Here is a 27,387-nt window from a genome sequence, read left to right as displayed (position 1 = left end):
CCTTTTAATTCTTGCAAATTTGTAATATTTAACCATGTTCATGCAATTTAGATTATGAAAATAATAAGGGGCTCGTGATACCACTGTTAGGTTATGATACATATGACATTTACATAGATCATGCGGAAACAACCATTAACCCAGGAAACATATTATTTACACATAATCATATAGCATAATTAGATGCATACTCTTTGTTGCGTGCCTTCCCTAGCTGCGCCCGAACCGAACAAGAACAAGTCTTTTAGGACTCCAAGTGTCGTCCCTCCGTAGAAAGTCCACAGCACGTCCGGATCCGCCTTAAGATTGACCAACTAGAATCGCCCTTAAGGTACTCAGAAAATTCGGCACTTTTGGGCAAGATGTGTGTTTGATTTTCTCTCAAAAACTCACTTTTGAATACTTAAAAACTTATATATAAATTATGACCCCTAGGCCTTTATTTATAGAGTTATGGAAAAGGAATCGTAATCCTAGTAGGATGCGAATTAATTGGAATTAGAATTCTACATGAATTCTACTTAATCAATTTATCCAATAGGAATAGACATTTAATCATACACTGACTCTTGCAGATTCAGGAATCTCGCATGAGCTCAAACTCACACACACACGGCAGCCACAAGGGCTGCCCATGCGCGTGCGAGCAGCAGCCCGCGCAGCACGGCCCACGCATGCGCGGCCTTGTGCGCGCTGGGCTGTGGCGTGCGTGCTTGCTGGGCGATGGCCTGGCTTCGTGCTGGGCCTTCGTCCGGCAGGCCTCGTCCGATGCTAATTCGTACGATACGCTTCCGATTAAATTTCCATTTCCGGAATCTATTTCCGATACGAACAATATTTAATATTTCCGATTCCGGAATTAATTTCCGTTTCGAACAAATATTTAATATTTCCGTTTCCGGAATTATTTTCCGATTCCGGTAATATTTCCGATTCTGACAATATTTCCGTTTCCGGCAATATTTCCGATTCTGGTAATATTTCCATTTCCAACAATATTTTCCGATACGTACCATGTTTCCGTTTCCGGCAACATCTACGACTTGGATAATATTCATATTTCCGATACGATCCATATTTCCGTTTCCGGCAATATCATCGTTTCCGGAGTATTCATTTCTTGCCTGTGACGATCTTAGCTCCCACTGAAACCAAGATCCGTCGGTTCCGAATATTCATAGATGGAGTATTTAATGCCATTAAATACTTGATCCGTTTACGTACTATTTGTGTGACCCTACGGGTTCAGTCAAGAGTAAGCTGTGGATTAATATCATTAATTCCACTTGAACTGAAGCGGCCTCTAGCTAGGCATTCAGCTCACTTGATCTCACTGAATTATTAACTTGTTAATTAATACTGAACCGCATTTATTAGACTTAACATAGAATGCATACTTGGACCAAGGGCATTATTTCCTTCAGTGGCACAGCGCGAGACGGTGGTGCGAACGGCGATGGCCGGAGGTGTCTAGTTGAGTGAACATAAAACAAGCATTAAGGAGGAGAGAAAAACAAAATAAAGAAAAAGAAGAACGAAAGAGGAGTACCAGAAGGAACTGACCGGACGGTTGAGGAGGCTAGCGCCGGCGGTTGGGGGGTGGTTGGCCAACGGAGGTGGCGGCGCAGCAAGGAGGAGATTTAGTTACTGCTTCACGTGAAAGGGAGGAAGAGCAGGTTTGAGAGTTTATGAGGGTTTTTTTTTTTTTTCTTTTCTGTTTCACGTGAAGAGCAAGGAGAAGAGAGTTGGGCTTGGCTATTTTAATTGGGCTAGAATTAGGATTCTTTTTCTAACTTTAATAGTGTTCGAGTCAAACCCGAATAGGAATACTTTTCTAAAACCGAATTGTTTCTATGTTTTAAATCTTTCTTTTTTGAATTATGATTCCAAAAATGTTTGATTTCATAAATCATTAAAATATTTGAAATGCATTTAAATAAAATAAATATACATTTAATATATATTTATTTCTAAAATTCACAAATTTCATTTAAATATAAATAATTAAACGTTAAAATATATCAATAACTTTATAAATTTGCGGGGATTACAATCTACCCGTTAATTTTCAACCCGGCCCGATAGCCAAATGATCATGTTTCAACCCGAACCCCAACCCTATCAGTTCGTCCGAATTGACATTCCCATGTGTTTCCTGTTTGATTCGTGTGGAACAATAGATAGATAGACAACAATAATATTAAAAAAATACAAGAAAAGACTCAAGAATTTACGTGGTTCGGTCTGATAAAAGATAATACGTACTACTACAAGAAAAACACTCATTAACAACGAGTTTTCCAGACACAAATAAGCCTAGCTATTTTGGTCTGATGACATGTATTCCATCCATACAGGGATCTGTAGTGGCTGCTGATATGAATTCATGGGTTGAGAAGAAGACTAATGGCATTATTAAAGAGTTAATATCTCCCGATTGAGTTGATAGCTTAACTCGTCTTATCTTTGCAAATGCAATATACTTCAAGGGAGAATGGCATAAGAAGTTTGATGCATCACTAACAAAGAATGACAACTTCTATCTTTTAAATGGTAGCTCGGTTCTAAGTTCCTTTTATGACTAGCTATAAAAAGCAATACATTAAAGAATTTGATGATTTCAAAGTCCTTCGTCTACCTTATAAACAAGGAGAAGATCATAAACGCCAATTTTCCATGTATTTCTTTCTTCCCAATGCAAAAAACGAGCTTCCACTTCCAGAATTAATATCGAAAATATGCTCTGAACTTGGTTTCCTAAACAACCACCTTGTATCATCATCATTCGAAAAAGTACAAGTTGGTGATTTTAGGTTACCCAAATTCAAGATATCATTTGGATTTGAAGTTTCTGAAGTTCTCAAGGGATTAGGAGTTGTATTACCCTTTAAGGAGGGTGGCTCCAAAAATCTTTGTTTCAAGCATTTCTCATAAATCGTTTATTGAAATCAATGAGGAAGGTACTGAATCTACTGCTGCTTCTACTGTTAAATGTAGTTTCTGTTGTTACATAGAACCGATTGACTTTGTGGCAGATCATCCATTCATGTTCCTTGTAAGAGAAGACATTAGTGGAGTGGTGCTATTTACTGGACAAGTATTGAATCCTCTTGAAGGTTACAATTAAGGTTTGTGTCTGAATTAATCCTTTAAGAGAATGTAAGGGATTGAAACACTTTTTTCTTAATGTTTTTGTTTGGTTGAGACCACTTTGGTATTTTATGTATGTATTGTACAATGTTATTACTCCCTCCGTCCCTTAATACTTGCACCGTTTTGCCTTTTTGCACTATTCACATAATTCACTTTGACCCTATTTTATTTATAGTATATGAAAATAAATGTTAGTATATAATATATTGTTGGCTTCATCTTAATATATATTTTCAAAATATTAAATTTTTTATAAGTTTTTATAATATATAGTTAAAGATATTGGTGGTCAAAGTTGTGCATTGGCAAGCGTGTCCAGTCGAAACGGTGCGAGTATTAAGGGACGGAGGGAGTATATACTATTACTACTCTGTATTTGGAAAATGATATGTGTTGTGTACGAGATTTTGGGTATATTTAACTGTTATGAGACTTATGACAATGTTTTAAAAATTTTATTTTTATAACACATACTTATTATATTGAGGGATTATTTTTGCGTGGACCTGGTCCACAATAATATTAGTGTAAACCCAAAATTAATAGTTTTCTCTAACCCCCTTTTTACATTCATAGTGACCTTTATTGTTCATATAGTATCTATAATAAATTAAATACCAAATTTTTTAAACATAGTAACCATTTTTTGAAGCATAGTAACCCTATGTTTTTAAAAGAGAATTGTGATTTAAAATCACATAATTCAAGCACAATATTTATCAACGACACTAATTTGATATTTTTTTTCATAATAATCCTAATAAATTGCCAAAATGAATTAGGAACGAGTTGTTAACTTTATTTTAAGGCATGGTCCACCATAAATTTAGTGTGGACCAAGTCCATTTAAGAATTGGTGTATATTCAGAGATTAATCACATACTCCATTTATTTATTTGTATTAATCTGCTTTATTAAGATTACTAAGGCTAAATACCGAATCAGGCCCAAGACTTGTAGACTTCCTCGACCCAAATATAATTAACCTTTTTAGGGATTGTTTATATCATAAATAGATATATTCACAATTGAAGAGAGTTCTCTAAATTCTTTCTTATATATCCATGCAAAGTCTTATTTGGTTCGTCTCAAAATGATATAAAATGTGCATTGCAAAGTGATAAATAGAAACTGAAACATCATTATAAACCGGATAAAATACGCAAAAGTCAGAACCTATAATGTAAATGAGTACTAATAGTGCATTCTAATCACCTGATTTTCCCATACTTGTTGGTTTATTTATGTTGATCAAACTTTATGTTGGATAAGAATTTGCATTTGACATATCGTCTGTTGGCCTTTCAGTAACTCGTGCAATGGCGTAGGCGGTAGCGTTTGAGGTAGCGGGTAGCTTTTTGACCTAGTCAAGACGCTACTTGTAAAATTTGTAAGTGTTTGGTAAAGTAGCGATTTAGGTAGCAGTTAGCGGTTGAGGTAGCGGTTGGATAGCTTTTGTCAAACATTAAAATTAGTAGCGTTTAAGGTAGCGGGTAGCGTTTGACAAATTTATAATAAAGTTTTAAATAATATTCTTGCTTTTATTTTTATTTTTATTTTTATAATATCAACTGTCAAATATTGTGTAATCTCGTATCATTCTCATTAATAACACACATATATATAGTACAACTCAGTTACCTAAACCCTAGGTACACATTAGGTAACTTACCATAGTTAGGACTCTACAGAATATTCACGGAATAATATCTAATATCTTAACATATCTTAACATCCCCCCTCAAGGTGGAGCATGTAGATCTCGAATGCCCATCTTGTTCAAAAAAAACTCAAATTGCGCCTTCCCCAACGCTTTGGTGAAGATATCTGCTAACTGAACCTTCGTCGACACGTACGACGGACTGATGATCCCTTCCTTGATTGCATCTCGAATGAAATGACAATCTGACTCGATGTGTTTTGTCCTTTCATGGAACACCGGATTCTGTGCAATATGCAACGCAGACTGACTGTCGCAATACATCCTCATGCCTTGGTCGTGTGTCACCCCCAAGTCGCGTAGTAGTTGTTTCAACCACTTCAACTCACACGTCAGAGCTGCCATCGATCGATATTCTGCCTCAGCAGACGACCGAGAAACAGTATGTTGTTTCTTGGTCTTCCAAGAAACTGGCGACATACCAAGTGACACAAACCATCCAGTCACCGACCGACGCGTCATTGGACACCCTGCCCAATCCGAGTCGCACCACCCCTCCAACTGCAACGCACTGTCCGACCGAAGTAGTATACCTTGACCCGGACACTTCTTCAAATATCTCACTACTCGCAAAGCTGCTTCCCAATGTGCCTCCTTTGGTGCTTGCATAAATTGAGATAGGACATGTACAGAGTAGGCAACGTCTGGTCGCGTGACAGCCAAATAAACCAGACGTCCGATCAGACGCCTATACTGCTCACCGTCCGACAGGTCTGGCCCGTCTGCCAATGCCAACCTATGATTCTGTTCCATGGGAAAGTCCACAGGCTTTGCTCCCAACAATCCGGCCTCTGAAATGATGTCGAGGGCATATTTTCTCTGACATACATAGAACCCTTGACTACTTCGTGCCACCTCTAACCCAAGGAAGTACTTCAGAGCCCCGAGGTCTTTCATTTTAAAACACTCCTTCAAGTATGCCTTAAAACTCTCAAGCGCAAACTTGTTATTGCCTGCGATAATCATGTCGTCCACATAAATGAGCACACTCAGCTGCAACGTACCTTTAGACAGAGTAAAGAGCGAATAATCGGACAGCGACTGTCGAAACCCATAGTGCGTCAATGCCGTCGACAACTTCTGGAACCAACATCTAGGTGCTTGTTTCAACCCATACAACGACTTTCTCATTCGACACACTTTGTCAAAGTGATTCTTCTGGAATCCAGGAGGAATCTTCATATAGATCTCTTCCTCCAAGTCACCGTGCAAGAACGCATTGTGGACGTCCATCTGATGCACGTCCCACTGTTTGACAGCTGCGACAACTAGGAAAGTTCGAACTGTCGCCATCTTCGCGACGGGAGCAAATGTCTCATTATAATCCAACCCTTCCTCCTGATGATTCCCTAAACATACCAATCGAGCCTTCAGTCTCAACAAATTCCCATCCTCATCACGTTTCTCAGTATACACCCATTTACTCCCCAGTGCTTTCTTCCCTTCCGGTAAATTTTCCAACGTCCATGTCCCCTGTTCCTCCAACGCGTCGATTTCAGCAGCCATTGCCTGACGCCACCCCTCATGCTGCATCGCTTGTTTAAAACTCTTAGGAACTTGCCCTTCTTGCAATGCTGCTATATAATGCCTGTGCTTTGACGAAAAACGCTCATAATTAACAAAATATGTGATAGGATAAGGAGTACCTGAGAGTGATGACGCCGTAGGTGTTTTGTCGGAAGTACTATATTTTTCCCGTATTGTATGTATCACACAGTCTTTCAGCTTTGTCGACGGAAACTTCGCACGCTTCCCCCTTCCTAACTCCGTATCCTCCACACACTGCCTTGTCTCACTCTCGTCACTACCCGTCGTCTCCTCTACACCTGTCTGTGAGGAGACGACGTCTGAATCCACTCGACTAGGTGTTTCATGTTGTTGTTCCTCCCTCACAGGCGACGTCACTCCCCTGTCGTCGCCACTGGTCAATGACACCCCCTCATCAGCTCCCGGATGCGACAACACTCCCTCAGTATCACCTGTAGGCGGCGACACCCCAGCAGTATCACCTGCAGGCGACGACACGGTCTCAGGACCCGTAGTCCCACTCTCATCCAAACTCCAATGGTCAAGCCCCCCATGACCATCATGCACCAGTGGCAACACATCCGATTCATCGACAAAAGGAAACGTCCCTTCATGAAACTTGACATCCCGTGAGACGAAGAACTCATGTGTCTCTAGATCATAAAGTTGTCATCCCTTCCTGCCAAACGGATAACCCAAAAACACACATCGGCGACTCCGAGACTCAAACTTATCCCCTTTACACCGGAGATTATATGCATAACACAGACACCCAAACACGCGGATAGGCACATACGATGGTGGTTTACCAAACAACATCTCATAAGGTGTTTTATTGTCAAGGATCGGGGTAGGTGTACGGTTTATCAAGTAACAGGCGGCCAAAATACATTCCCCCCAAAATTTTATTGGAAAATTTCCTTGAAAACGTAACGCCCTCCCAATATTCAAAATATGTTGGTGTTTTCTCTCGACTCTCCCATTTTGTTGAGGCGTCCCAACACACGACGACTCAAACAGAATCCCATGTTGACGAAAATAATTTTGTAAGCAATTGAATTCAGTACCATTATCACTGCGTACTACTCGAAGGGATCTATTAAACTTACACTTAATCATGGCAACAAAATTAAGAAATGTCGATGCAACTTCCATTTTATTACTCAGTAAATAAATCCACACACCTCTAGAATAATCGTCAACAATGGTAAAAAAATACTTTGCCCCACAAGACGAGGGAGTCTTGTAGGGTCCCCATAAATCAAGATGAACCAATTCAAATGTGCGACTAGCACGACTAACACTAACTGGAAAACTCTCCCTACATTGTCTCGCCCGCGGACATACATCACAAATTGTTTTATTCTTCCTAATCTTATGACTCACATGAGGAAGTAACTGCAACACTTTTTCCGACGGATGCCCCATCCGTTGATGCCACAAGTCGACCACACACTCCACTGCTAGCACACGAACCTTTGGAGCCCCACGGAAAAAATATAGTCCTTCCTGTCGATCACCTACGCCAATCACCATCCTCGTCGAGCGGTCCTGAAGAACACACATTTTGTTAGTAAATTGAGCAGCACAATGTAATTCGTCACTTAATTGAGTTACAGAAATTAAATTGCAGTTCAATTTAGGCACAAATAGAACATTATCGAGCACGAAACCATCCTCCAAGACCACCGAACCATATTGGTTTGAATTTGCAGGTTGACCGTCCGGCAACACAACCTGTTGATTTCTTGATGTCTTGATATTTCTCAGGATTGAAATATCACCCGTCACATGACGTGATGCCCCACTGTCAACAATCCATCGTAAATCAAGATTACCTTGCAACTTGTTTGAAGGTCGTGACAAGATGTCAACTATTTGCTGGACTTGCTCCTTCGTCACCCCAACAAGCTCATGATTGGTTGTCGTCACTGCACCCTGCGATCCGTCTCCACTCGTCACAGTGGTTGTCGCCCCTCCTGTGGCATTGCTCACGGCATTGGCACGAGCGACACCACTGGTCGACGACGCTGCCCCACGAGCTACTCTGCCTCCTCTAATCGACGTCCTGCCTCCTCGACCAGGCCCTCGTCCACCTCGTTTCTTCTCATCCCACCATTCAGGAAATCCAATCAGCTGATAACAAGTTTCTTCCTCATGACCCTCACGATTGCAATGACCACAAAATCTGCCACTGACATCTCCCGACCTCGACCGAGCCTTAGTCTCGACCTTGAACGCCATGACACTCTCCGGACCTCTCGCAGCCTTGGCGCGCATGGTCTCGGTATTCATAACCGTCTGGTACGCCTCGTCGAGTCCTGGCAACGGCGATCGTGCTAACAGTTGTGCACGAATGGCTTCATAGTGATCATCCAGGCCAATTAGGAAATAGTGCAGACGATCTTCATCGTGAATGTCCCCCACCTGCTTCGCTATATTACACGTACAACCCGCACATACACACCTGGGAACTCGTGCATACTGTACGTACTCCTTCCATACCTTCGACAAGCGGCCATAGTACTCCATGACGCCCTCAGACGTGCCCTGCTTGCAACCACTCAGAGCCATCTTAATATGGCAGACCCTGGTGCCCGACACGACGCAGTACCGCGTCCTCAAATGACTCCACAACTCGTGAGCAATATCAAAGTCCTCCAGATTCGAACGCAAACTCTCGTCAATGGTGTTTGTGATCCAAGACACCACCATCGAATTGACCGCAATCCAATGTTTCATCTTCGTCTCGTCCGTAATGGGCTCCTTCACAGACCCATCAAGAAAACCAAATTTGAATTTTGAAATCATCGAGCGACGAACCGCTTTGGCCCACTCATCGTAGTTCGACGCTCCTCGAAGTTTTACAGGGGTGATGACAATACCGGGGCCGTCACCTGACCCAAGATAGTAGTCCAGATCGACGGCGGCGGCGATTGTCTTTTGTGGTGGCTCCTCGTCATTACCCATTGTTATGCCCTAGGAATGTGTAACTCCTCAGAACGCAGTACTCAACAAGCGAAGGAATTCGCTGTTCTCAAACTCTCTCAAACTCGTGCGGAAAAAAAAAAATCTAGGGTTTTTAACCTAGGCTCTTGATACCATGTCAAATATTGTGTAATCTCGTATCATTCTCATTAATAACACACATATATATAGTACAACTCAGTTACCTAAACCCTAGGTACACATTAGGTAACTTACCATAGTTAGGACTCTACAGAATATTCACAGAATAATATCTAATATCTTAACATATCTTAACATCAACCGCTACTTTTACCGAATACTCATATTAGTTACCGCTACTTTGACAGCTAACCGTTACCCGCCACTATTCACCGGTACTCGCTATTTTAACCGCTACCCGCTACTCAACCGCTAACCGCTACCCGCTACTCAACCGCTAACCGCTACCCGCTACCGCTAATTTTGCCGAACATGGCCTAAATCAGGACCCAACTTTGCTAGAGTCATATATAAGTTGTCGATTAAATTAGACAACCAAAACTTGTTTACGGATAAGAAGACGATCTGGCGCGGGAAAGGAAAAAAGAAAAAACAATATGAATTGATCTATAAGTTGGAATTTTCCCGAAAAGAAATGGAGACACGGAATTCACCTATTCCAAATAGTTTTCTTTCCTCCCCTTGTTTGATTCTGGCTAGCTGAGGAGTATCTAATAGTGTTGGCTTGTTTTTCTTTTACATTCTATTTAAATATTGTTATAATGTACTCTTTATCTGTCCACAATTTTGTCATGTTCGACGCTCATGACATAGTTTGAGCAGGTAACTTAAACGCGATTTTTCATGAAATACCCCTTAATTTTCACGAAATTCACCAAATGCCCCTCGACTTTCAGAAATTCACCAAATGCCCCTCACCTTTAATATAATACCCAAACTACCCTTACTAATGACGCGCCGTTAGTGCTCCGTTAACCAACTTTCAAATTCACCAAATACCCCTATTTTAATACTAATTTCACCAAATACCCCTTTGTTGAAAAATAATTCACCAAATACTTATATTTTTAAAGAACAATTTTGATGCAATTATTTATGCCCAAGTTTCTCCGCCTATATGGTTTATGCCCAAGTTCTAACTCTTTCTCTCCCAATTACCTATATCATTTTTTTTTTGTCTTGATTGGAAGCTAGCCAATAATATATAGGGACTAGAGAGTATTAGTGTTTTATATTGATGTGAATAACCCAGATCATTCTATTACAAACCAAATACAATAGATCTTAAAAGAGAGTTTAAGCTACTTTATGATACATCCTCAATAGCACCAATGCAAATCTTACTGCTGGAAGGTTTATGAAACCAATCACTGTAATGTTGGTGTGACTTCGATTAATGGAATAAAAGCAACAAATTATATATCAAAAAAAGACTGTAAAGACCCATGAGTTAGGATCTTGATCAAAGTAAATAAAATTTTTTGCGGCAATTGTTCTTAAGAAATCTGAAAACTCGGTGTTTTCAGTCACCAAATCACATAGTCTCTAACGAGCCTCGAAATCTAAGAAAAATAGATAATAGGTGCTCTTTGAAGAGAAAACAATCACCAAAACAAGAATCAACTTTCTCTAACAAAAAATAAACTTCTAGTCCAAATTACTAAACAAACAATCACCAGCTGTAGATTCAATCCCATTTATCCATAGCTACCTCTGTGCAAGGAACCAAAAGGCAAAAAAAAAAAGAATTTTTTTTACAGAGCCCTACTGAAAAGATTGAAAGATCTTAATTTACATGAACCTGGTTCAAATGTTGTTCAGATTTGTGAAATAAGAAATAGAACATTGGGATTCAGCAATTGTAAGATCAGCCACCATCTCGCCATTGTGAATAGGTAAGACCGGGAAATGGTGAACGCTAAAGACCCAACAAAGCCGCCGCATCCGCCACCGTCGATAGGTAAGATCGGCCCATACACCGTCTTCCTCACTCCTCTTGTCACCGTCTTCCTCACTCCTCTGGTGAATTTCTGAAAGTCGAGGGGCATTTGGTGAATTTCGTGAAAATTGAGGGGTATTTCATGAAAAATCCGTAACTTAAATGTATCTGTTCGTGAATACTTGTAATAGTTTGACTTTTACGCTATTCATACATAATTTTGACCAAACTTTCTTATTAATATATATAAATCAAATGTTATTGTGTAATATGTTGTGGATTAATGTTAATGTATATTTTTCAAATGTCAATTTTTTTTTAGTTTTACTAATATGTAATTGCATATAATTACAATCAAATTAGTGTATCGACAAGTTTTTCAGTCAAATTGTTTCAAGTATCGAGTAACAAAGAGAGTAGAATTTTGGACAGAGGGAAAAGCTAAAGCTTGGCAATTGGTACATACCGGGACACGTAGGCCCATGTACCATGCATGTGTCCAACAAGTCGTGCTTGAAATAGGCCAAGGAACAGTTATGTCGTGTCGATTTCGTGCCTCTCTTTCATAAGTAAGGCCAATGCACGATCCTTCTTGTATGTCGTATCCCAGCTAGGCTGTATTAACGTGTGTGCCCCCCTTAACTAGTCACTAATATGCGTGTCGACTTACAAACTGGCCTGACATACTTGTGAAGGTCGGGTTCGTGCCAAATTTTAAAATTGATGTCCACACACGAGTCACGGCCCATGACCTGTTTGCGTGTCTCTGGTGCCGTCAGGGTTAAACAAACCCGAGTTATGCGGTCGGACACATTTCATCCAGGCTCAAGCAGCCTGCATGCCGGCCCGACCTATGCACCCACACCTACCTCTAGTGAAAACCGAAGAAAATCGGAGAGATTGTCAAAGGATAAACATACGTGGTATTGAAGAAAGTCAAATATTTAAAGTACACGTATTTGCAAATGCTGAAAAAAGAAAACAATGACACATTAACACATGGGATTATAGGGACGTTCCTTTACTTTTTGTGCCGTGGAAAATCGTGCGAGAATGATACTCCCTTCGTCCCTTAATACTCGCACCGGTTTGAGTTTAAGACATTTAAATTGACTTATTAATTTAATGGGTGTTAGTTAATAGTGGGGTATTTTTTTTTAATATAGGTAGTGGAAAATGGGTAAGAGGTGGAGAGTGGTGAGTGAGGGTGTGAATTTTTAAATGATTTTTTGTAGGGAATAGGGGTGTAGATGGGGTTAGTAAGTAAGTGTGAGAAATAATATAATATTTGTATAAAAATTTCAATTTATAGAAGCAGTGCAAGTATTAAGGGACGACCCAAAAAGGAAAGCGGTGCGAATATTAAAGGACAGAGGGAGTAATGGATTTCTAGTACTCCGTGATTATATAAATAGCGAGGTACGGCCCATAATGATACATTTATACAATTGCAGATCGAAGCACACTCTTGTTCAGTTGTTCCATACCAGGTACTCTTTACTTATTCATGGAATGTTAATCATACTAATTTACTAACGCTAATATTGTACTCCCTCCATTTCTTTTTGATGTATCCATTTGGAATCTGGTGTGGTTTTTAAGAAAATTAGAATCTTGGTTTGTATGGGTATAAGTGTAATGATTGGGTGTAAGAGAAATGATTGAGTGTAAGAGATTATAATAAATAAAGGAGTGAGAAAATAATAAAGAAATAAGGTAAGAGAAAGGAGTGATAATGATGGGTGATAAAGGAGGTGAGAGAGTGGGTATATGAGGAAGGGAAAAGAATTAAATATTATGGGTGGGGAGAATTAGGTGGGAATATGGGTAGAATCTTTAGGTATTTTGGTAATTAGATAGAAATGTAAGGGTATTTTAGGATAAAATGTATGTTCAAAAATAGAATAGATTCTAAATGGATACAACAATATGAAACGCTTAAAATGGAAACGGATACAACAATAAGAAACGGAGGAAGTATCAATGAAATCTTGATCTGGTGGTTAAGACTGAGAGCATACATATATATAGTGGATTAGTGGTATCAGATTGAATCCTTCCACCCCATTTATAATTTGTATTAATGTTCTTCTTCAAGTTTTTATATTATGTGTGTGCTGAATTTGACTTGCTTTGTCAATTGTGATTAGGCGTTGGCCGGATTTCCTTCTGTAAGAACAATCCATAACCTTTATACTCCATCCGTCCCACATTAGTTGTTACACTTACTTTCTCAAAGTTTTAGGTGATAAGTGGTTATTTAGTTATCAATTGTTATTTTATTGAAAAAGTAGATGTGATAAGAATTAGTGGAGTATTTTTTTTTTTTAATTGAATGAGATAGGGTGTGGGGACAAAAAAAATTCAGTGGAAAGAAAGAGACAATATAATAATTATGGGGTCATTCCTAATCTAAAAGTATAACAACTAATCTGAACGAATAAAAAAGAAAAGTGTAACAACTAATTTGAAATGGATGAAGTATTTCCTTTATTATTGGAGTACCAATTTACCATGAGTCCGGATCCTATAGAGTTTTAATAAAACTCTATAAGGTAGAGTTGTATCTAAACCATACATTTTAAAATCAATGGCTCATATTGATGAGAAAAAATAGGGGAAATTTTGGAAAGATAATATATGAACCATTGATTTTTCATTCAATGGTTGATATGCTCAAACTCTACCTTGTAGAGTTATTTTAGAACTCTAAATGATCCAAAACCATTTACCATGTAGGAATTGAATGAAGGAATTAACACATTTAAACACCTTTTTTTTTTTCTTTGGAGGTTGTCAAAGAAAAATGAAATTCAATTGTCGGCTTTTACTAAGTTACCCTAATACTTAGGGTCCAATCACTTTTATAAAGAGATAAATATTTTATTTGATTTGGTTAATTTAGACCAGAAAGTGAATACCATTTACTAAAACTAAGAGAAAATGTGTCACGTAGGTGGTCAACGCAGGAAAGATGTTGGAGTCAAACGTCGAAATCCTACATAAGGTGGTCTTTCGCAAATAAAATTTACTATCAGGTTTATTCGAGGTTTTCTGAATCTATATTAGGTATACCATTAAAATGGTATACTAAGGGCAAAATAGTAACTTCAGTTGGTATATTAAGGATTAAATGGTAAGTTTATGTAATAAATTGAGTCTGGCCCACGATAAATAACATTTATATTTGACTTGTGAGTACCAAACTATGTTGTTTAAAACCAAATAAAAATGAAACTATGTTACCAAACTATGTTGTTTGGTATTACATGATAAAATACAACTACTTTTTTTATACTAAACTATGTAGTTTGATACTAAATAAAAATGCAGAATATTAATATACCATTTCAATGGTATACCCAGTATAGATTAAGACTTCCTCGGTTTAGTCTTACAAACTAAAAACAAAAGGTTATATTAGGTGATCTCTCACAAAATCGGATTGTTAAAAGGTGATCTTTGATCAATTTTTGTTTATAAAATAAGGTGAAAAGAACATAATCTCAACAAACTTAAGCCCAATTGCCTCGTTTTTTGGGTGGTTGGCATACTTGGCTATTTAGCTACGAGTAGTTGTGTTTAATTATTGTTATCGTTGGATTGGGTCCTGGAAATTGTTTTTTCTTATATAAATAAAATTGAATTGGACATTACTTGCGTTATCCATTCCCATTTTTCCATTAGCCAATTTTGAATTAATAAATCTGGTTTCTGGGAATTCCAGATTCAGGATTGTAGGAAGAAGAAAAGCCATCAATAATGGGTTATCAGAAGGTACTGGTAATTTGGTGTTTAATCAATGTATTGTTAATGTGGAGTTCTACCTCGAGTCCAAGGTCAACGACAATGACAATGGCAATGGCTGAAAGATACATGAAATACAAAGATGAGAATCAAGCAGTTGAAGTTCGAGTTGAAGACCTTTTTAGCAGAATGACTTTGGAAGAGAAGATAGGTCAGATGACTCAAATCGATCGCACTGTCGCCTCCTTCGATGTCACCAATACATACTTGATAGGTACTTCCAGTGTCCCTGTTTGTTTGTTATATTCTATTGATTTTTTTTTTTATTTTGGGTGCGAATGAGCCACAACGTTAATATAAATTACAAATATGGGAGGAAACTCGAAGTCGTGACCTATTATACACGACTACACGAGCCTCTAATCTTAACCACTAGGATAAAATCTCATTGGTAAAATATTTGAGTGATAGTCTAGGCTAAGTTAGTAATTAACTAAGCTAATTGCATAAATATATACGGAGTTCCTCTATTTTAGTCCGTCCTTTAAATATTGCCCTATTTCCTTCCCCATCATTTCCCTAATTTTTTATTTTATTTTTGATAAGGAAAGAAAATTCAGGGCATACCATCTTTTCGAATGGTTGAATTACAATAATTTTGAGCTAATAAAATATTTCTTGTAGAATCGAACATAAAATGAAATTACATTATACGGAGTAACCTCATACTACCCAGCCCCAGTTCCAAATAAACTTGGTAAATAGATTTTAAAAGACAATGTTATTATGTTACTCTTACAAAATTTTGCTAGAAACCTGAGTAAAACACATTTTGTCTATAGGACAAGGACAAACAAATAGAGTGATAGTTTAATAGGAACACGTACAAGAGGGGGGTGAATTGTGTTTGGAACTTTAGTGAGTTTCTTTCAACTTTAAAGCAATTAAAGGAACTGAAAAACACAGAAACAAAAGTTACTCAATTTGAGGAAACTTCTTGACACTAATCAAGAAGAGAAAACCTCAAAACTCTTTTATATTAAGATAATTCCTCAATTACAATAATATAACAACTTGAGTTCCTCTCTAACTCAAGTTTCTCACAGTAATCAACTCTGACTACCCTCTCTTTTGTTTCTCTCTTTTCTCGACTTTAACTCAAAGTCTTTACAAGATTACTCAATCTACTCTCACTCAGTTTACAATTTGTTTTCAAGGCTCTAGATAATAATAAAGCTTTTTAGATATTTATGGAACTTAGGAACTCGAATTTTGCTAGGACACAAATCAATTTTATAAACTCTTTTGAAAGCGTTTGATAGATAAGAAAGCTAGTAGAATATTTGTGTGTTTTTCTCAGAAAGCAGACGACCCTTTTTATAGAGATAATCCTTAGGGTTAGTTCCCTTCAAATCTCAACTGTTCACACAACTACACTACTTGGTCTCCACGATCCATAACTTGTGGATCAAGGGAAGACCACTTCCCTGAAAACTTCCCAAGAGAAAATCGTGGTTTAGACTTTGTCAACCACTAAAAGATTTGCGAAAAATACTTAACAAAATAAATCAGATTTTAGGAGAAGTTTTAGGGAAAGTAAAACTGTTTTGACTAGAAAGATAAAAACAGATTTTATTAAAGTAAATTTTATTTATGTAATTTTCCTTAAAACTTGCTACTAAATATTTTGATAAAATCTTAATAAATATTTAATTAAATATCCTATAGTTCCATAACTTATCTTATAGCTATTATTATTTTTACACAAAATCTAAGAGTATTTAACTACCTAGCTTCGTGTTTATCCTTTTACTGGAGCTACCACTCAGCAGCTGCAATGGTTCCTACTCTGGAACAGGTGAGTTCCTCCAAAGGGACAGAGGCACTCATCATATGGAAACTTCACCCTTCTGTGCATTTGTTGTTCCTCTGATGTGTGTAAGTTTATAGTTCCTAGCTTTGCGCATTCCACCTCAGGAACATCAGCAGCCATCTCAAGTTCCTCTCTGGAACAGGAACATTTTACTTGTAGACACAACAGAAACTTTAATCAGGAAGTTTGCTATTTGTCATCAACCAAAATCAGGGTCAACATAGAGACATAGGGAGTAACTTTAAAAATACTTACGACGCGAATAGATTATAGACGTGTCAAATGGGTAGGCCAATCTAATTTTCCGGGTTTGAAGTGTTTTTTTTTTTTGGTTTAATTTACCGGGTTTGAAGTGTTTTTTTGTTTCATTTATTTTCCTGATAGACTTTATAATTAGACCTTTAAAATTCCTGCTTATTTGTCAAAATGTTGGGTCCTTTTGCAAGCCGGTTTGAGTTTGGATTAGCCAATCTCTATTTTCGGGTTTATCCAGCTTATTGAACCATTCACCATTGTATGAAATATATGCAGGGGACTAGGGGAGGAAAGTGCTTTTCTGTAACTGTTACAGAAAAACATAACATAACATAACATAACATTTGTAAATACTTTTGAACTTTATTTTATCAGAAATGTATATGCAGGGAGTGTGTTGAGTGGGGGAGATAATGCACCTTTTCCAGGAGCTACTGCTGAATATTGGATAGACATGATCAATGGATACCAGGAAGGTGCCTTGGCTACTCGTTTAGGGATACCCATATTTTTTGGAATTGATGCTATTCATGGCAATAACAATATCTACAATGCCACTGTATTCCCTCATAACATTGGTCTTGGAGCTGCTAGGTATGGCGCTGTTTGGTTCAACTGAATTTGACAAATTAACTTATTTGAATTTATCTGAACTTAACTAAACTTAACTGAACTCACTTCTGTTGAAAAGAACTTATTTGCGTATTAAGTTATCTGGAAGAAAAATTTATTTGAACTGAACTTATCTTGACTTATTTTTGCTGAAGTAAGTCAAAATAAGTTGAAACAAACAGACCCTAAGTTGCTATCAACGCAATAAAGTGAAAGGAAAAATCATTATTGTGTATTTGTGTAGACATTCTACTTACTGAATATATTAAGGAATTATCAATAATGATGTGCTGATCATTGAAAATACAAGTAATGTTAGTCACTTATGCTGAGTGCAGAGATACAGACCTTATTAGAAGGATTGGTGCCGCGACTGCATTGGAAGTTAGAGCTACTGGGATTTCATACAGCTTTGCTCCTTGTATTGCTGTAAGTACAGCTCATGTATTTCCATCAGTATGTTTGAAGAAGTTGAATAGTGAGTCTGACAAAAAGGTTGAAAAACTATCAATTCTCAGGTCTGTAGGGATCCAAGATGGGGTCGTTGCTACGAGAGTTACAGTGAGGATCCCAAGATTGTGCAGGAGATGACTGAGATAATTTACGGTTTACAGGGAGAAAATCCGGAAGGTTCTAAAAAGGGTGTTCCATATGTTGGAGGACGGTACGTATGCACCCATATTAATTACCATGAATGTAATTATTTTCAGTTTCAGAACTTTTCTGCATCAGAATGATATAATTCAGATAGATAAAAGTTATGTTGATAAAAGGACAAAGTTTACTTCCTGCTCCTTTCTGGTTTGATTGGTGACAATGACGATCTCCTACGACGATTCATGTTAGCCGACCCCAAATCATTTTGGGACTAAGGCTTTGTTGTTGTTGTTGTTGTTGAAAGGGACAAAGTTGCAGCTTGTGCTAAGCATTATCTGGGTGATGGAGGGACGATTCAAGGCATTGATGAGGGTAACACGATTATAGACACGAATGGGTTGTTTAAAATCCATATGCCTGCATACCTTGACTCTATCAGTAAAGGTGTATCGACAATCATGGTCTCTTATTCTAGTTTGAATGGGAAATGGATGCATGCTAATCGTGACTTAATCACTGGTTATCTCAAGAACACCCTCCAATTCAAGGTGACAAATCACTTACTGGCCTTACATGGTTGACTCGCGCTAATGCACTTTTTTTTTTTTCAAAACTCCACCAATATCACTACAAAAGTATGCATCAATTAGAGATGAATTTTGAGACGGATACAATAAACATCTCAAACTTGAGACGAATTACTAAAATTTCATTTCGAATGTGTAATGGATTTGCAAGATTTAAGTCTCCAAAATTTTGAGACGCCCTATTTCCGTCTCAAATCCGTCTCTAAGCATAATTTTGAGACGGATTTGGACTATTTAGAGACGAAATTCCTTGTCTCTGTAAAATGATTATTATTTTGTAGTGTATGATAACTTCTCATAATTATTGTTTTCAACAAGTATAGGGGATTGTAATCTCCGATTGGGAGGGACTTGATAGGATGACTACTCCACCTCACGCCAACTATACAAACTCCGTCTTGGCTGGAATTCAAGCTGGATTAGACATGGTTAAGTGGCTTTTTAAGCATATACTTCATCATTAGTCATTACCTTGTTTTTAGTCTCTGGTTATTGATCATTTAGCATCTCAAAACTGCAACCTTTCACATTTGGTTAACATGGTTTGTTAATTTTACAGGTTATGGTTCCTTACCTCTATAATGAATTCATTGACACACTTACCAACCTGGTTAAGAACAACCATATTCCTGTGGAACGTATAGATGATGCTGTGAAGAGAATTTTGCGTGTCAAGTTTATTATGGGTCTATTTGAAAACCCTTTGGCTGATTATAGTCTGGTTAATGAGCTTGGAAGCCAGGTAATGACCACATTTTCCATACTGCATAGTCTGATATGCTCATATGCATATCTGCATGCTTCTTTCAGAGTTTTAGGGTGTTGCATATGTTAATGAGGTTGAGTGTCATTTGCATGCTTCTTTCAGAGTTTCCTTTGAGCTCCGTTTGGTTTGGTGTAAAACGTTTTCAGTGTAAAATTATTTTCTATGTAAAACATTTTCCAAGGGAAAACACAATTTCAAACTAGTTTTCCTTTGTTTGGTTCCTCAAAAGAAATGGGAGAAAATGGTGAACATTGAGGGGAAGAAGGGAGAGGGAGGTAAGGCGGAAAGGTGGAAAAATGTTTTTCATCCTTTTTAAACGGAAAAGCTTTTTCCACCTTTTGAGGAAGTTATGGAAAATTGTTTTTGATCCCTTGCCAAACCAAACAATGTAAAATGATTGAAAATGGGAAAATCATTTTCCATGAAAACGTTTTACACCCCACCAAACACAGCCTTAATGAGGTTGGGTGTCATCTGCATGCTTCTTTCAGAGTTTCTTTTCTTATTTATATTTTATTTTATTTTATTTTATTTTGCAGGCTCACAGAGACTTGGCAAGAGAGGCGGTAAGAAAATCTCTTGTACTGCTGAAGAACGGTAAAGAAGGAGATAACCCGTTGTTGCCCCTTCCTAAAACAGCAGCAAAGATACTAGTAGCTGGTACACATGCTCATAATTTAGGTTATCAATGTGGTGGATGGACTATTAATTGGCAAGGGTTTTTGAACAATAACGACACTAGAGGTAAGCTAAATTGTTGAATTGATTGTAAATTCTGCATTTTCGTTACAAAGATATGAACTAAAACTGAACATACCTTATTGATCGACATTGCAGGAACTACAATCATGAATGCTGTAAAATCAACTGTCAACCCAAGTACTGAAGTTGTATACAACGAACACCCGGACAAAGAATTTGTGAAGTTGAATAATTTCACTCATGCCATTGTAGTTGTAGGTGAGCTCCCCTATGCAGAGTGGCATGGAGATAGCCAGACACTCGCGATGTTAGACCCTGGCCCCACCGTGATCAGCAATGTCTGTGGGTCCCTCAAGTGTGTCGTTGTTGTTATCTCTGGTCGCCCTATTGTCATCGAGCCTTACATTGCCTCGATTGATGCCTTGGTTGCTGCATGGTTGCCTGGTACAGAAGGCCAAGGAGTTGCTGATATGCTGTTTGGTGACTATGACTTTACTGGGAAACTGTCAAGAACATGGTTCAGAACTGCTGATCAAGTCCCCATGAATGTTGGAGATTCACACTATGATCCTCTTTTCCCTTTCGGGTTTGGTCTGACAACTAATAGAATACGCTTATCAGGAGATAAATCAGAGGTTCAATATGAATGATAAGAATTCTGAACATTTGGCCAATATCTAAATTACCAATCTCAGTAGAAGAGATAAGACCTGTATTGAAGTTTACTGGCTTATTTACACTAACTGTCCAAGGTTACAAAGTATATACTCCAAAACAAGCTATAGAGGTGTAACATAGGAAAATTGCTTTTGTATATAAGAAATTTGGGGGCTCACTACTTCCAGTATTTCATGGCTCATATATTCTTTCTTGAAATTATGACATTACAAGTAACTTGAAACTTTATCGCGGTCCCTTCTTGTTACTCGAAACAAAATGTTGGCGAAGACAGCACATGAGGCTGTGAGGGTACTGAGTCTGATACAATTTCGCGGTCCCTTCTTGTTCCTCATGTACTGTTTCAGTTCACATTTTGCCTTGTTCTACATCTAGATTGATTTCCTTTTGGTCTTTGGATTCTTTCTTCACCAACATTATCATTTCAATTATGCTTCAATCATTACTAACCACTTGCTACACATTACAGTATATAGCAAGTGGCTTGCCTACTACACTTCTTTTAGCATCTTCTGCTACTATTATTATTTTAGTAAAAACATTGTCTTGGCTTTTTTTCTTATTGAATCATTTGAGACCCTTCAGTGGTGTTCTTGTAACCGTTTCAGGTGGCTTCAGTTGATTTATTATCATACGCTTGAGCATACCAAGTAAGTACTGTAATAATCCGTATTTTGTAGTAAAGAAGCTTTGTTTTCTGTAAAGCTTGATATCATGACATTGTAATGTTAAATGTACGTTTACAGAGGTCAATAGTTAACTGTCATTAGCACAAGATGCAGGTCCCTTCTCTATCTCAATGCTAAATTTCCCAATTTGGTCGTTAATTATTCATGAGAGATCTTGTGATGTAAGCTAAACAATCAGCATATGTATGTCGTACTATTACACACCCATTATTTAAACTAATTGTTAGGTGCGGAAAAACAGTAGCAAATGCAAAGTATCTCACTCCATTTTTGCTGATGAATTAGTCAAATTGATGATGGTTTAACAAACAATAGATTAAAGAAGTGGTTTAGAATTATGATTTCATGAGTTATTTTACTGTTCTCTTTAGTTTTTGTCTTTGGTGTAAAATTTTCTTTTAGGAGTTTAATTTTCAGATTATTTTTGCCTGTACGTGAGCCCAACCAATTATTGGACTCAGTTCTGTATTATATTATTCGATTCACGTGTTCCTGTCGTTGTAAGACAGTAGGAGTCATTTTTAACATTTTATATGCTGAAACTTCTGCAATAGGATGCTGACTTGCTAACTTCTTAATTGTAATTTTGTGATTTTCAGCAATACATTTGTGTTTTGTAATTTCTCCTAATCAACTTTAGGAAGTTCAAGTCCCTAACTTTCGAACTAAAAATCTTGATACCAAATCAAAAGTCAACCGAGACAAATGGCTGAAACATACATGAAATACAAAGATCAGAATCAACCAGTTGAAGTTCGAGTTGAAGATCTTCTTAGCAGAATGAATTTGGAGGAAAAGATTGGTCAGATGACTCAAATCGATCTCACTGTCGCCTCCTTTGATGTCATGAAGAATTACTCAATAGGTAAAATTTATGTTATGTGCTATTAGTTTTCACCTTTCACCTACTTATGTGAGTTAGGAGAAGCTTAATTACTGAAATCATTATATGGAAAATATAATGTGCAGGAAGTGTTTTGAGTGGGGGTGACAGTGCGCCTTTTCCGAGAGCTACAACTCAAGATTGGATTAACGCAGTCAACAAATTCCAGGAAGGCGCCTTGGCTACTCGTTTGGGGATACCGATGCTTTATGGAATTGATGCTATTCATGGTCACGGCCTTGTCTATAATGCCACTGTTTTCCCCCATAACATTGGTCTTGGAGCTGCTAGGTAAGGCGCTGTTTGGTTGAACTGAATTTGACAAATCAACTTATTTGAATTATCTGAACTATTTTTGCTTAAAAAACTTTTCTTTGTGTAAAATTGTCTGAAAAAACTTTATCTTTGCTGAACTTATTATCAGACAACATAGGATTGCATAAATATCTTCCTAGATCAATTCTTCGCCCAGATATCCGTAATTTCTGAATCACTTTCTTACAGAGTTAACTTTCTGTTATATAAACACAGGAAAGCCCTTAGAATGATATTGCTAATGCAAACACTCTTCAAAATTGAAAGATGAAAAAGCTATCTTTAACAATGTTCTTCTGCAAAACATACTGCTATCTTTGATGATGTTGATCACTGACAAAAATGTTACTCATAATTGCTTATGCTGAATGTAGAGATGCAGACCTTATTAGGAGGATTGGTTCAGCAACTGCGTTGGAAGTTAGAGCTACTGGGATACCATACGCCTTTGCACCTTGTGTTGCAGTAAGTTATCACTGCATAAAAGCTAGATCATTATATTTTCAAAGATGAAAGATTTTTCTGACAAATGGTTGATTACAATTCTCAGGTTTGTAGAGATCCAAGATGGGGCCGTTGTTATGAGAGTTACAGTGAGGATCCCCAGATTGTGCAGGAAATGACCAAAATAATCTATGGTTTACAAGGAGAAAATCCCAAAGGATCACAAAATGGCATTCCTTATGTTGGAGGAAAGTAAGCACCATATTACATGAATCTATATCATTTTTCAGTAATTTTCACACCAATTAGGATCCGTATGGTTGGATGTAAAAAAATAAATTAAAATGGAAAATTCAATTGCAAAGTTAGTTTTCCTTTGTTTGGTTCAATGTAAAAAAAAAAACTATGGCAAAAAGGAAAAATAGAAGGGAAAGGAAGAGTAAAAGGTTACTAAGGAGGAGGGAGGAAAATGTGTTTTCCCCTATACAAGAACACTTTCCCCTTGATGGAAAACTTGTTTTACGCCCCTTACCAAGCCAAACAACGGAAAATAAGAGGAAAAGGAAAAACCCATATTCATGGAAAACATTTTACACCCTACCAAACGGAGCCTTAGAGTAATCGGTACTTTAACTCATTTATATGTTGTGTGTTTCTAAAAGGTACAAAGTTGCGGCTTGTGCCAAGCATTTTGTGGGTGATGGGGGGACAACAGAAGGCATTGATGAGAGTAATTCAATTATTGACACAACTGAGTTGTATAAAATCCACATGCCTGCCTATCTTGACTCTATCAGTAAAGGGGTGTCGACGATTATGATTTCCTATTCTAGCTTGAATGGAGAAAAGATGCATGGAAATTACAATTTAGTCACTGAGTATCTCAAGAACACTCTTCAATTCAAGGTGAAGAAACACTTAATTACTTGGTTAATTACATTCCTTATTTCCCAAAAACTCCATCATTAATTTGATTCTCATTAATTAATTAGTGTTATTTTTGAATAATTAGGGGATTGTTATCTCTGATTGGGAGGGACTTGATAGGATGACTACTCCATATCACGCTGATTATACATACTCCGTCTTGGCTGCAATTCGAGCTGGATTAGACATGGTTAGTATTATTTTCTTTTTAAGTCTGGTAAATAACTGTAGTGCTAGAACAAATTATCATTTAGTACTAGAGCTCATCAACATGAGCATGGCCCGCCTGACCCGAAAATCTGTGTTTTGGGCATAATATTTAGGCCCGGTTCCAGGCCTGGCCCGTTTTTTAAAAAAATGATAGGTTTTGAGTAACGTAACACTACACTTTTGGCCCAACCCGATGGCCCAAAAATCCTGTTATTTTTGTCCCAAATTAAGCACGGCCTGCCGACCCGAAAATGTGTGTTTTGGGTAATATTTAGGCCTGGCCCGATTTTAAAAAAATATTGACAGGTTTTGGGCAACGTAAAGCTACACTTTTGGTTATAAATTTGGCCCAACCCGATGGCCCGAAAAGCCCGCTATTTTTGGCCAAAAATAGCAGGTTTTGGGCAAACAAATCGACCAAAAGCCCGCCCGACATAATGGGCAGATTTTAAGCCTCCGGCCCGGCCCGGCACGTACCTGTCCTGGTTACCTTTTGATCAGGTCTATCATTTACCATTCTTTTGCACCTCTAAAACACCAGTCTTGACATTGTATAATGTGTTGTTTTGTTAATTTTTGCAGATTATGGTCCCTTTCAACTTTACTGAATTCATTGACACTCTTACCAACTTGGTTAAGAACAACTCTATCAGTATGGAGCGTGTTGATGACGCTGTGACAAGGATTCTGCGCGTTAAGTTCATAATAGGTCTCTTTGAAAACCCTATGGCTGATTTCAGTCTGGTTAATGAGCTAGGAAGCCAGGTAATGGTCACATTTGTCAGACTGCATATTACATTACAGTTCTTAAATAATCCTGTCATTTGCATAATTGCATGCTTTATTCTGAATTTTCTGTTACAGATTCATGTTTCATACATTTAACTTTTGCAGGCTCACAAAGACTTGGCAAGAGAGGCGGTAAGAAAATCTCTTGTACTGCTAAAGAACGGTAAAGAAGGAGATAGACCATTGTTGCCTCTTCCTAAAACAGGAGCAAAGATACTAGTAGCTGGTACACATGCTCATAATTTGGGTTATCAATGTGGTGGATGGACAATGAAATGGCAGGGGTTTACGGGTAATGATGACACTGGAGGTAAGCTTAAGGCTCCATTCTATTCGACTTATTTTGTCTGAACTTATTTTATCTGAAAAATACTTATTTTGACTGAAATAAACTTATTTGTGTGTCGAAATGTCTGAAAAAAACTTATTTTTTCTGAACTTATATCAACTTATTTTGTCTGTTAAATTGAGCAGGAACTACTATTCTGGATGCTATCAAATCCACTGTCTACCCAAGTACAGAAGTCGTATACAAGGAGAACCCGGAAAAAGATTTCATCACGTCCAACAACTTCACCCATGCCATCATTGTTGTAGGCGAGCTTCCCTACGCAGAGATGCACGGAGATAGCCAGACACTCGCAATGTTAGACCCTGGCCCCACGGTGATCAGCAATATCTGCGGGTCCCTCAAGTGTGTCGTTGTTGTTATCTCTGGCCGCCCCCTCGTCTTCGAGCCTTACATTAACTCAGTCGATGCCTTGGTTGCTGCGTGGTTGCCTGGTACAGAAGGCCAAGGAGTTGCTGATATGCTGTTTGGTGACTATCAGTTTACTGGGAAATTGTCAAGAACATGGTTCAGAACTGTTGATCAACTTCCCATGAATGTTGGAGATTCACACTATGATCCTCTTTTTCCCTTTGGGTTTGGTCTGACAACTGATAAAATTGGTTTATCAGAAACTCAGTCAGATAATTAACATGAATGATAGGAGACCAGCATACCTATAAACAATCTCAGTAAAAGAGACAGGAGAACTACACTGTAATTCTGTAATACAATACTCCATAACTCCATTTCTGTGGAAAAATTGTATGTATTCTTATTGTTTTTCATTCTGAAATTAATCATGTCAAACTGATAATGTATTTCTCCCTGAAAACGGCTTCTTTATAGAAATAAGGATAAGGCTGGGTACATTTAGATCTTTCCTAGAGCTTGCGTTAAATAGCGGGAGCCTTGTGCACTGGGACCTATGACCTGTCAATGCATTTCTATAGAAACTACTTTTCTATAGGTTAAAACATTAGCTCATTGGATTCTAGTTCTACAACAGAAAAATTTGTCAATTAGTTATCTTCTATTTATCGGACTTTGTCAACTACTACTAAATAAAAAAAAAAGTTATCATTTACTACCCTACTAGTTTTCTAGCACGTGATATCAATTGCTACCTTAATCTGTTTTCGACTAATTATGCCGATAAATGATTATCATAATTATCCCTGATTATACTTAAATCATTGTAATACCTAAATAAAAATTAAATCACACCGAAATTTTATTTTTTTAATTAAAAAACCACAAGGTCAATTTCCCCTTCTGCGGCTGTTTGGACAACCCCACACCCCATTGTCAAGTGCGACCGATTTTCAGTTAAATGCTAAAAGACGTTAAATTCCCAAAATACGCCTTTTTTCCATTAAATTTTCAATTTACAACCCACCTAAGCAAGAAAGCCAAACGATTGTTTAACGAGACAACACAAATCGCAAACTTAAGTCTCGTTTTTTGTTTTCAGTTTTCTGTTTTTTACAAAATATAAAACCACAAAAAGTAGTTTCCAATTTTTTATTGTCATTTTTCAAAATCAACCTGATTACCATAAGCATGACTAATTTTTAGTCCGTGATTCAATCTAAATCATATAACTTTCAAAACCAAATACAGTAAACTAACATTGACACCGAACGAGCCCTTAAATGCTGATTTACTCATAGTAA

The 27,387-nt window shown here is 37.6% G+C and overlaps 2 protein-coding genes and 1 pseudogene across 3 annotated transcripts; all 3 read left to right on the top strand.

Annotated features, from left to right (window-relative positions):
- Nucleotides 1-2,333: 2,333 nt before the first annotated feature.
- LOC110779501 (serpin-ZX-like) lies at nucleotides 2,334-3,146 on the top strand (annotated as a pseudogene).
- An 11,706-nt stretch (nucleotides 3,147-14,852) lies between these two features.
- LOC110800827 (uncharacterized) lies at nucleotides 14,853-21,307 on the top strand. Of its 2 annotated transcripts, none has more exons than XM_022006150.2 (9): nucleotides 14,853-15,330; nucleotides 17,574-17,778; nucleotides 18,135-18,225; nucleotides 18,315-18,460; nucleotides 18,698-18,941; nucleotides 19,304-19,408; nucleotides 19,540-19,722; nucleotides 20,286-20,490; nucleotides 20,584-21,307. In XM_022006150.2, exons 1-9 carry the CDS (start codon nucleotides 15,072-15,074, stop codon nucleotides 21,096-21,098), a joined length of 1,953 nt encoding a protein of 650 aa, XP_021861842.2. In that variant the 5' UTR covers nucleotides 14,853-15,071; the 3' UTR covers nucleotides 21,099-21,307. The 2 variants fall into 2 exon arrangements, with proteins under 2 accessions (XP_021861842.2, XP_021861844.1); XM_022006152.2 differs by having other exon boundaries at nucleotides 15,204-15,330; nucleotides 17,560-17,778.
- LOC110800828 (uncharacterized) lies at nucleotides 21,133-26,591 on the top strand. The gene is made up of 10 exons (XM_022006153.2): nucleotides 21,133-21,776; nucleotides 22,415-22,680; nucleotides 22,785-22,989; nucleotides 23,388-23,478; nucleotides 23,564-23,709; nucleotides 24,120-24,363; nucleotides 24,470-24,574; nucleotides 25,177-25,359; nucleotides 25,489-25,693; nucleotides 25,858-26,591. The coding sequence occupies exons 2-10, from the start codon at nucleotides 22,521-22,523 to the stop codon at nucleotides 26,361-26,363; spliced, it is 1,845 nt and encodes a 614-aa protein (XP_021861845.1). The 5' UTR covers nucleotides 21,133-21,776; nucleotides 22,415-22,520; the 3' UTR covers nucleotides 26,364-26,591.
- The last annotated feature ends 796 nt before the right edge of the window (nucleotides 26,592-27,387 follow it).

Source organism: Spinacia oleracea, chromosome 3 (genome assembly GCF_020520425.1).
Source record: "Spinacia oleracea cultivar Varoflay chromosome 3, BTI_SOV_V1, whole genome shotgun sequence".
Classification (NCBI taxonomy): Eukaryota; Viridiplantae; Streptophyta; class Magnoliopsida; order Caryophyllales; family Amaranthaceae; genus Spinacia; species Spinacia oleracea.
Note: the sequence above shows the minus strand (reverse complement) of the source record. Positions and strands in the feature narration are given on the sequence as shown.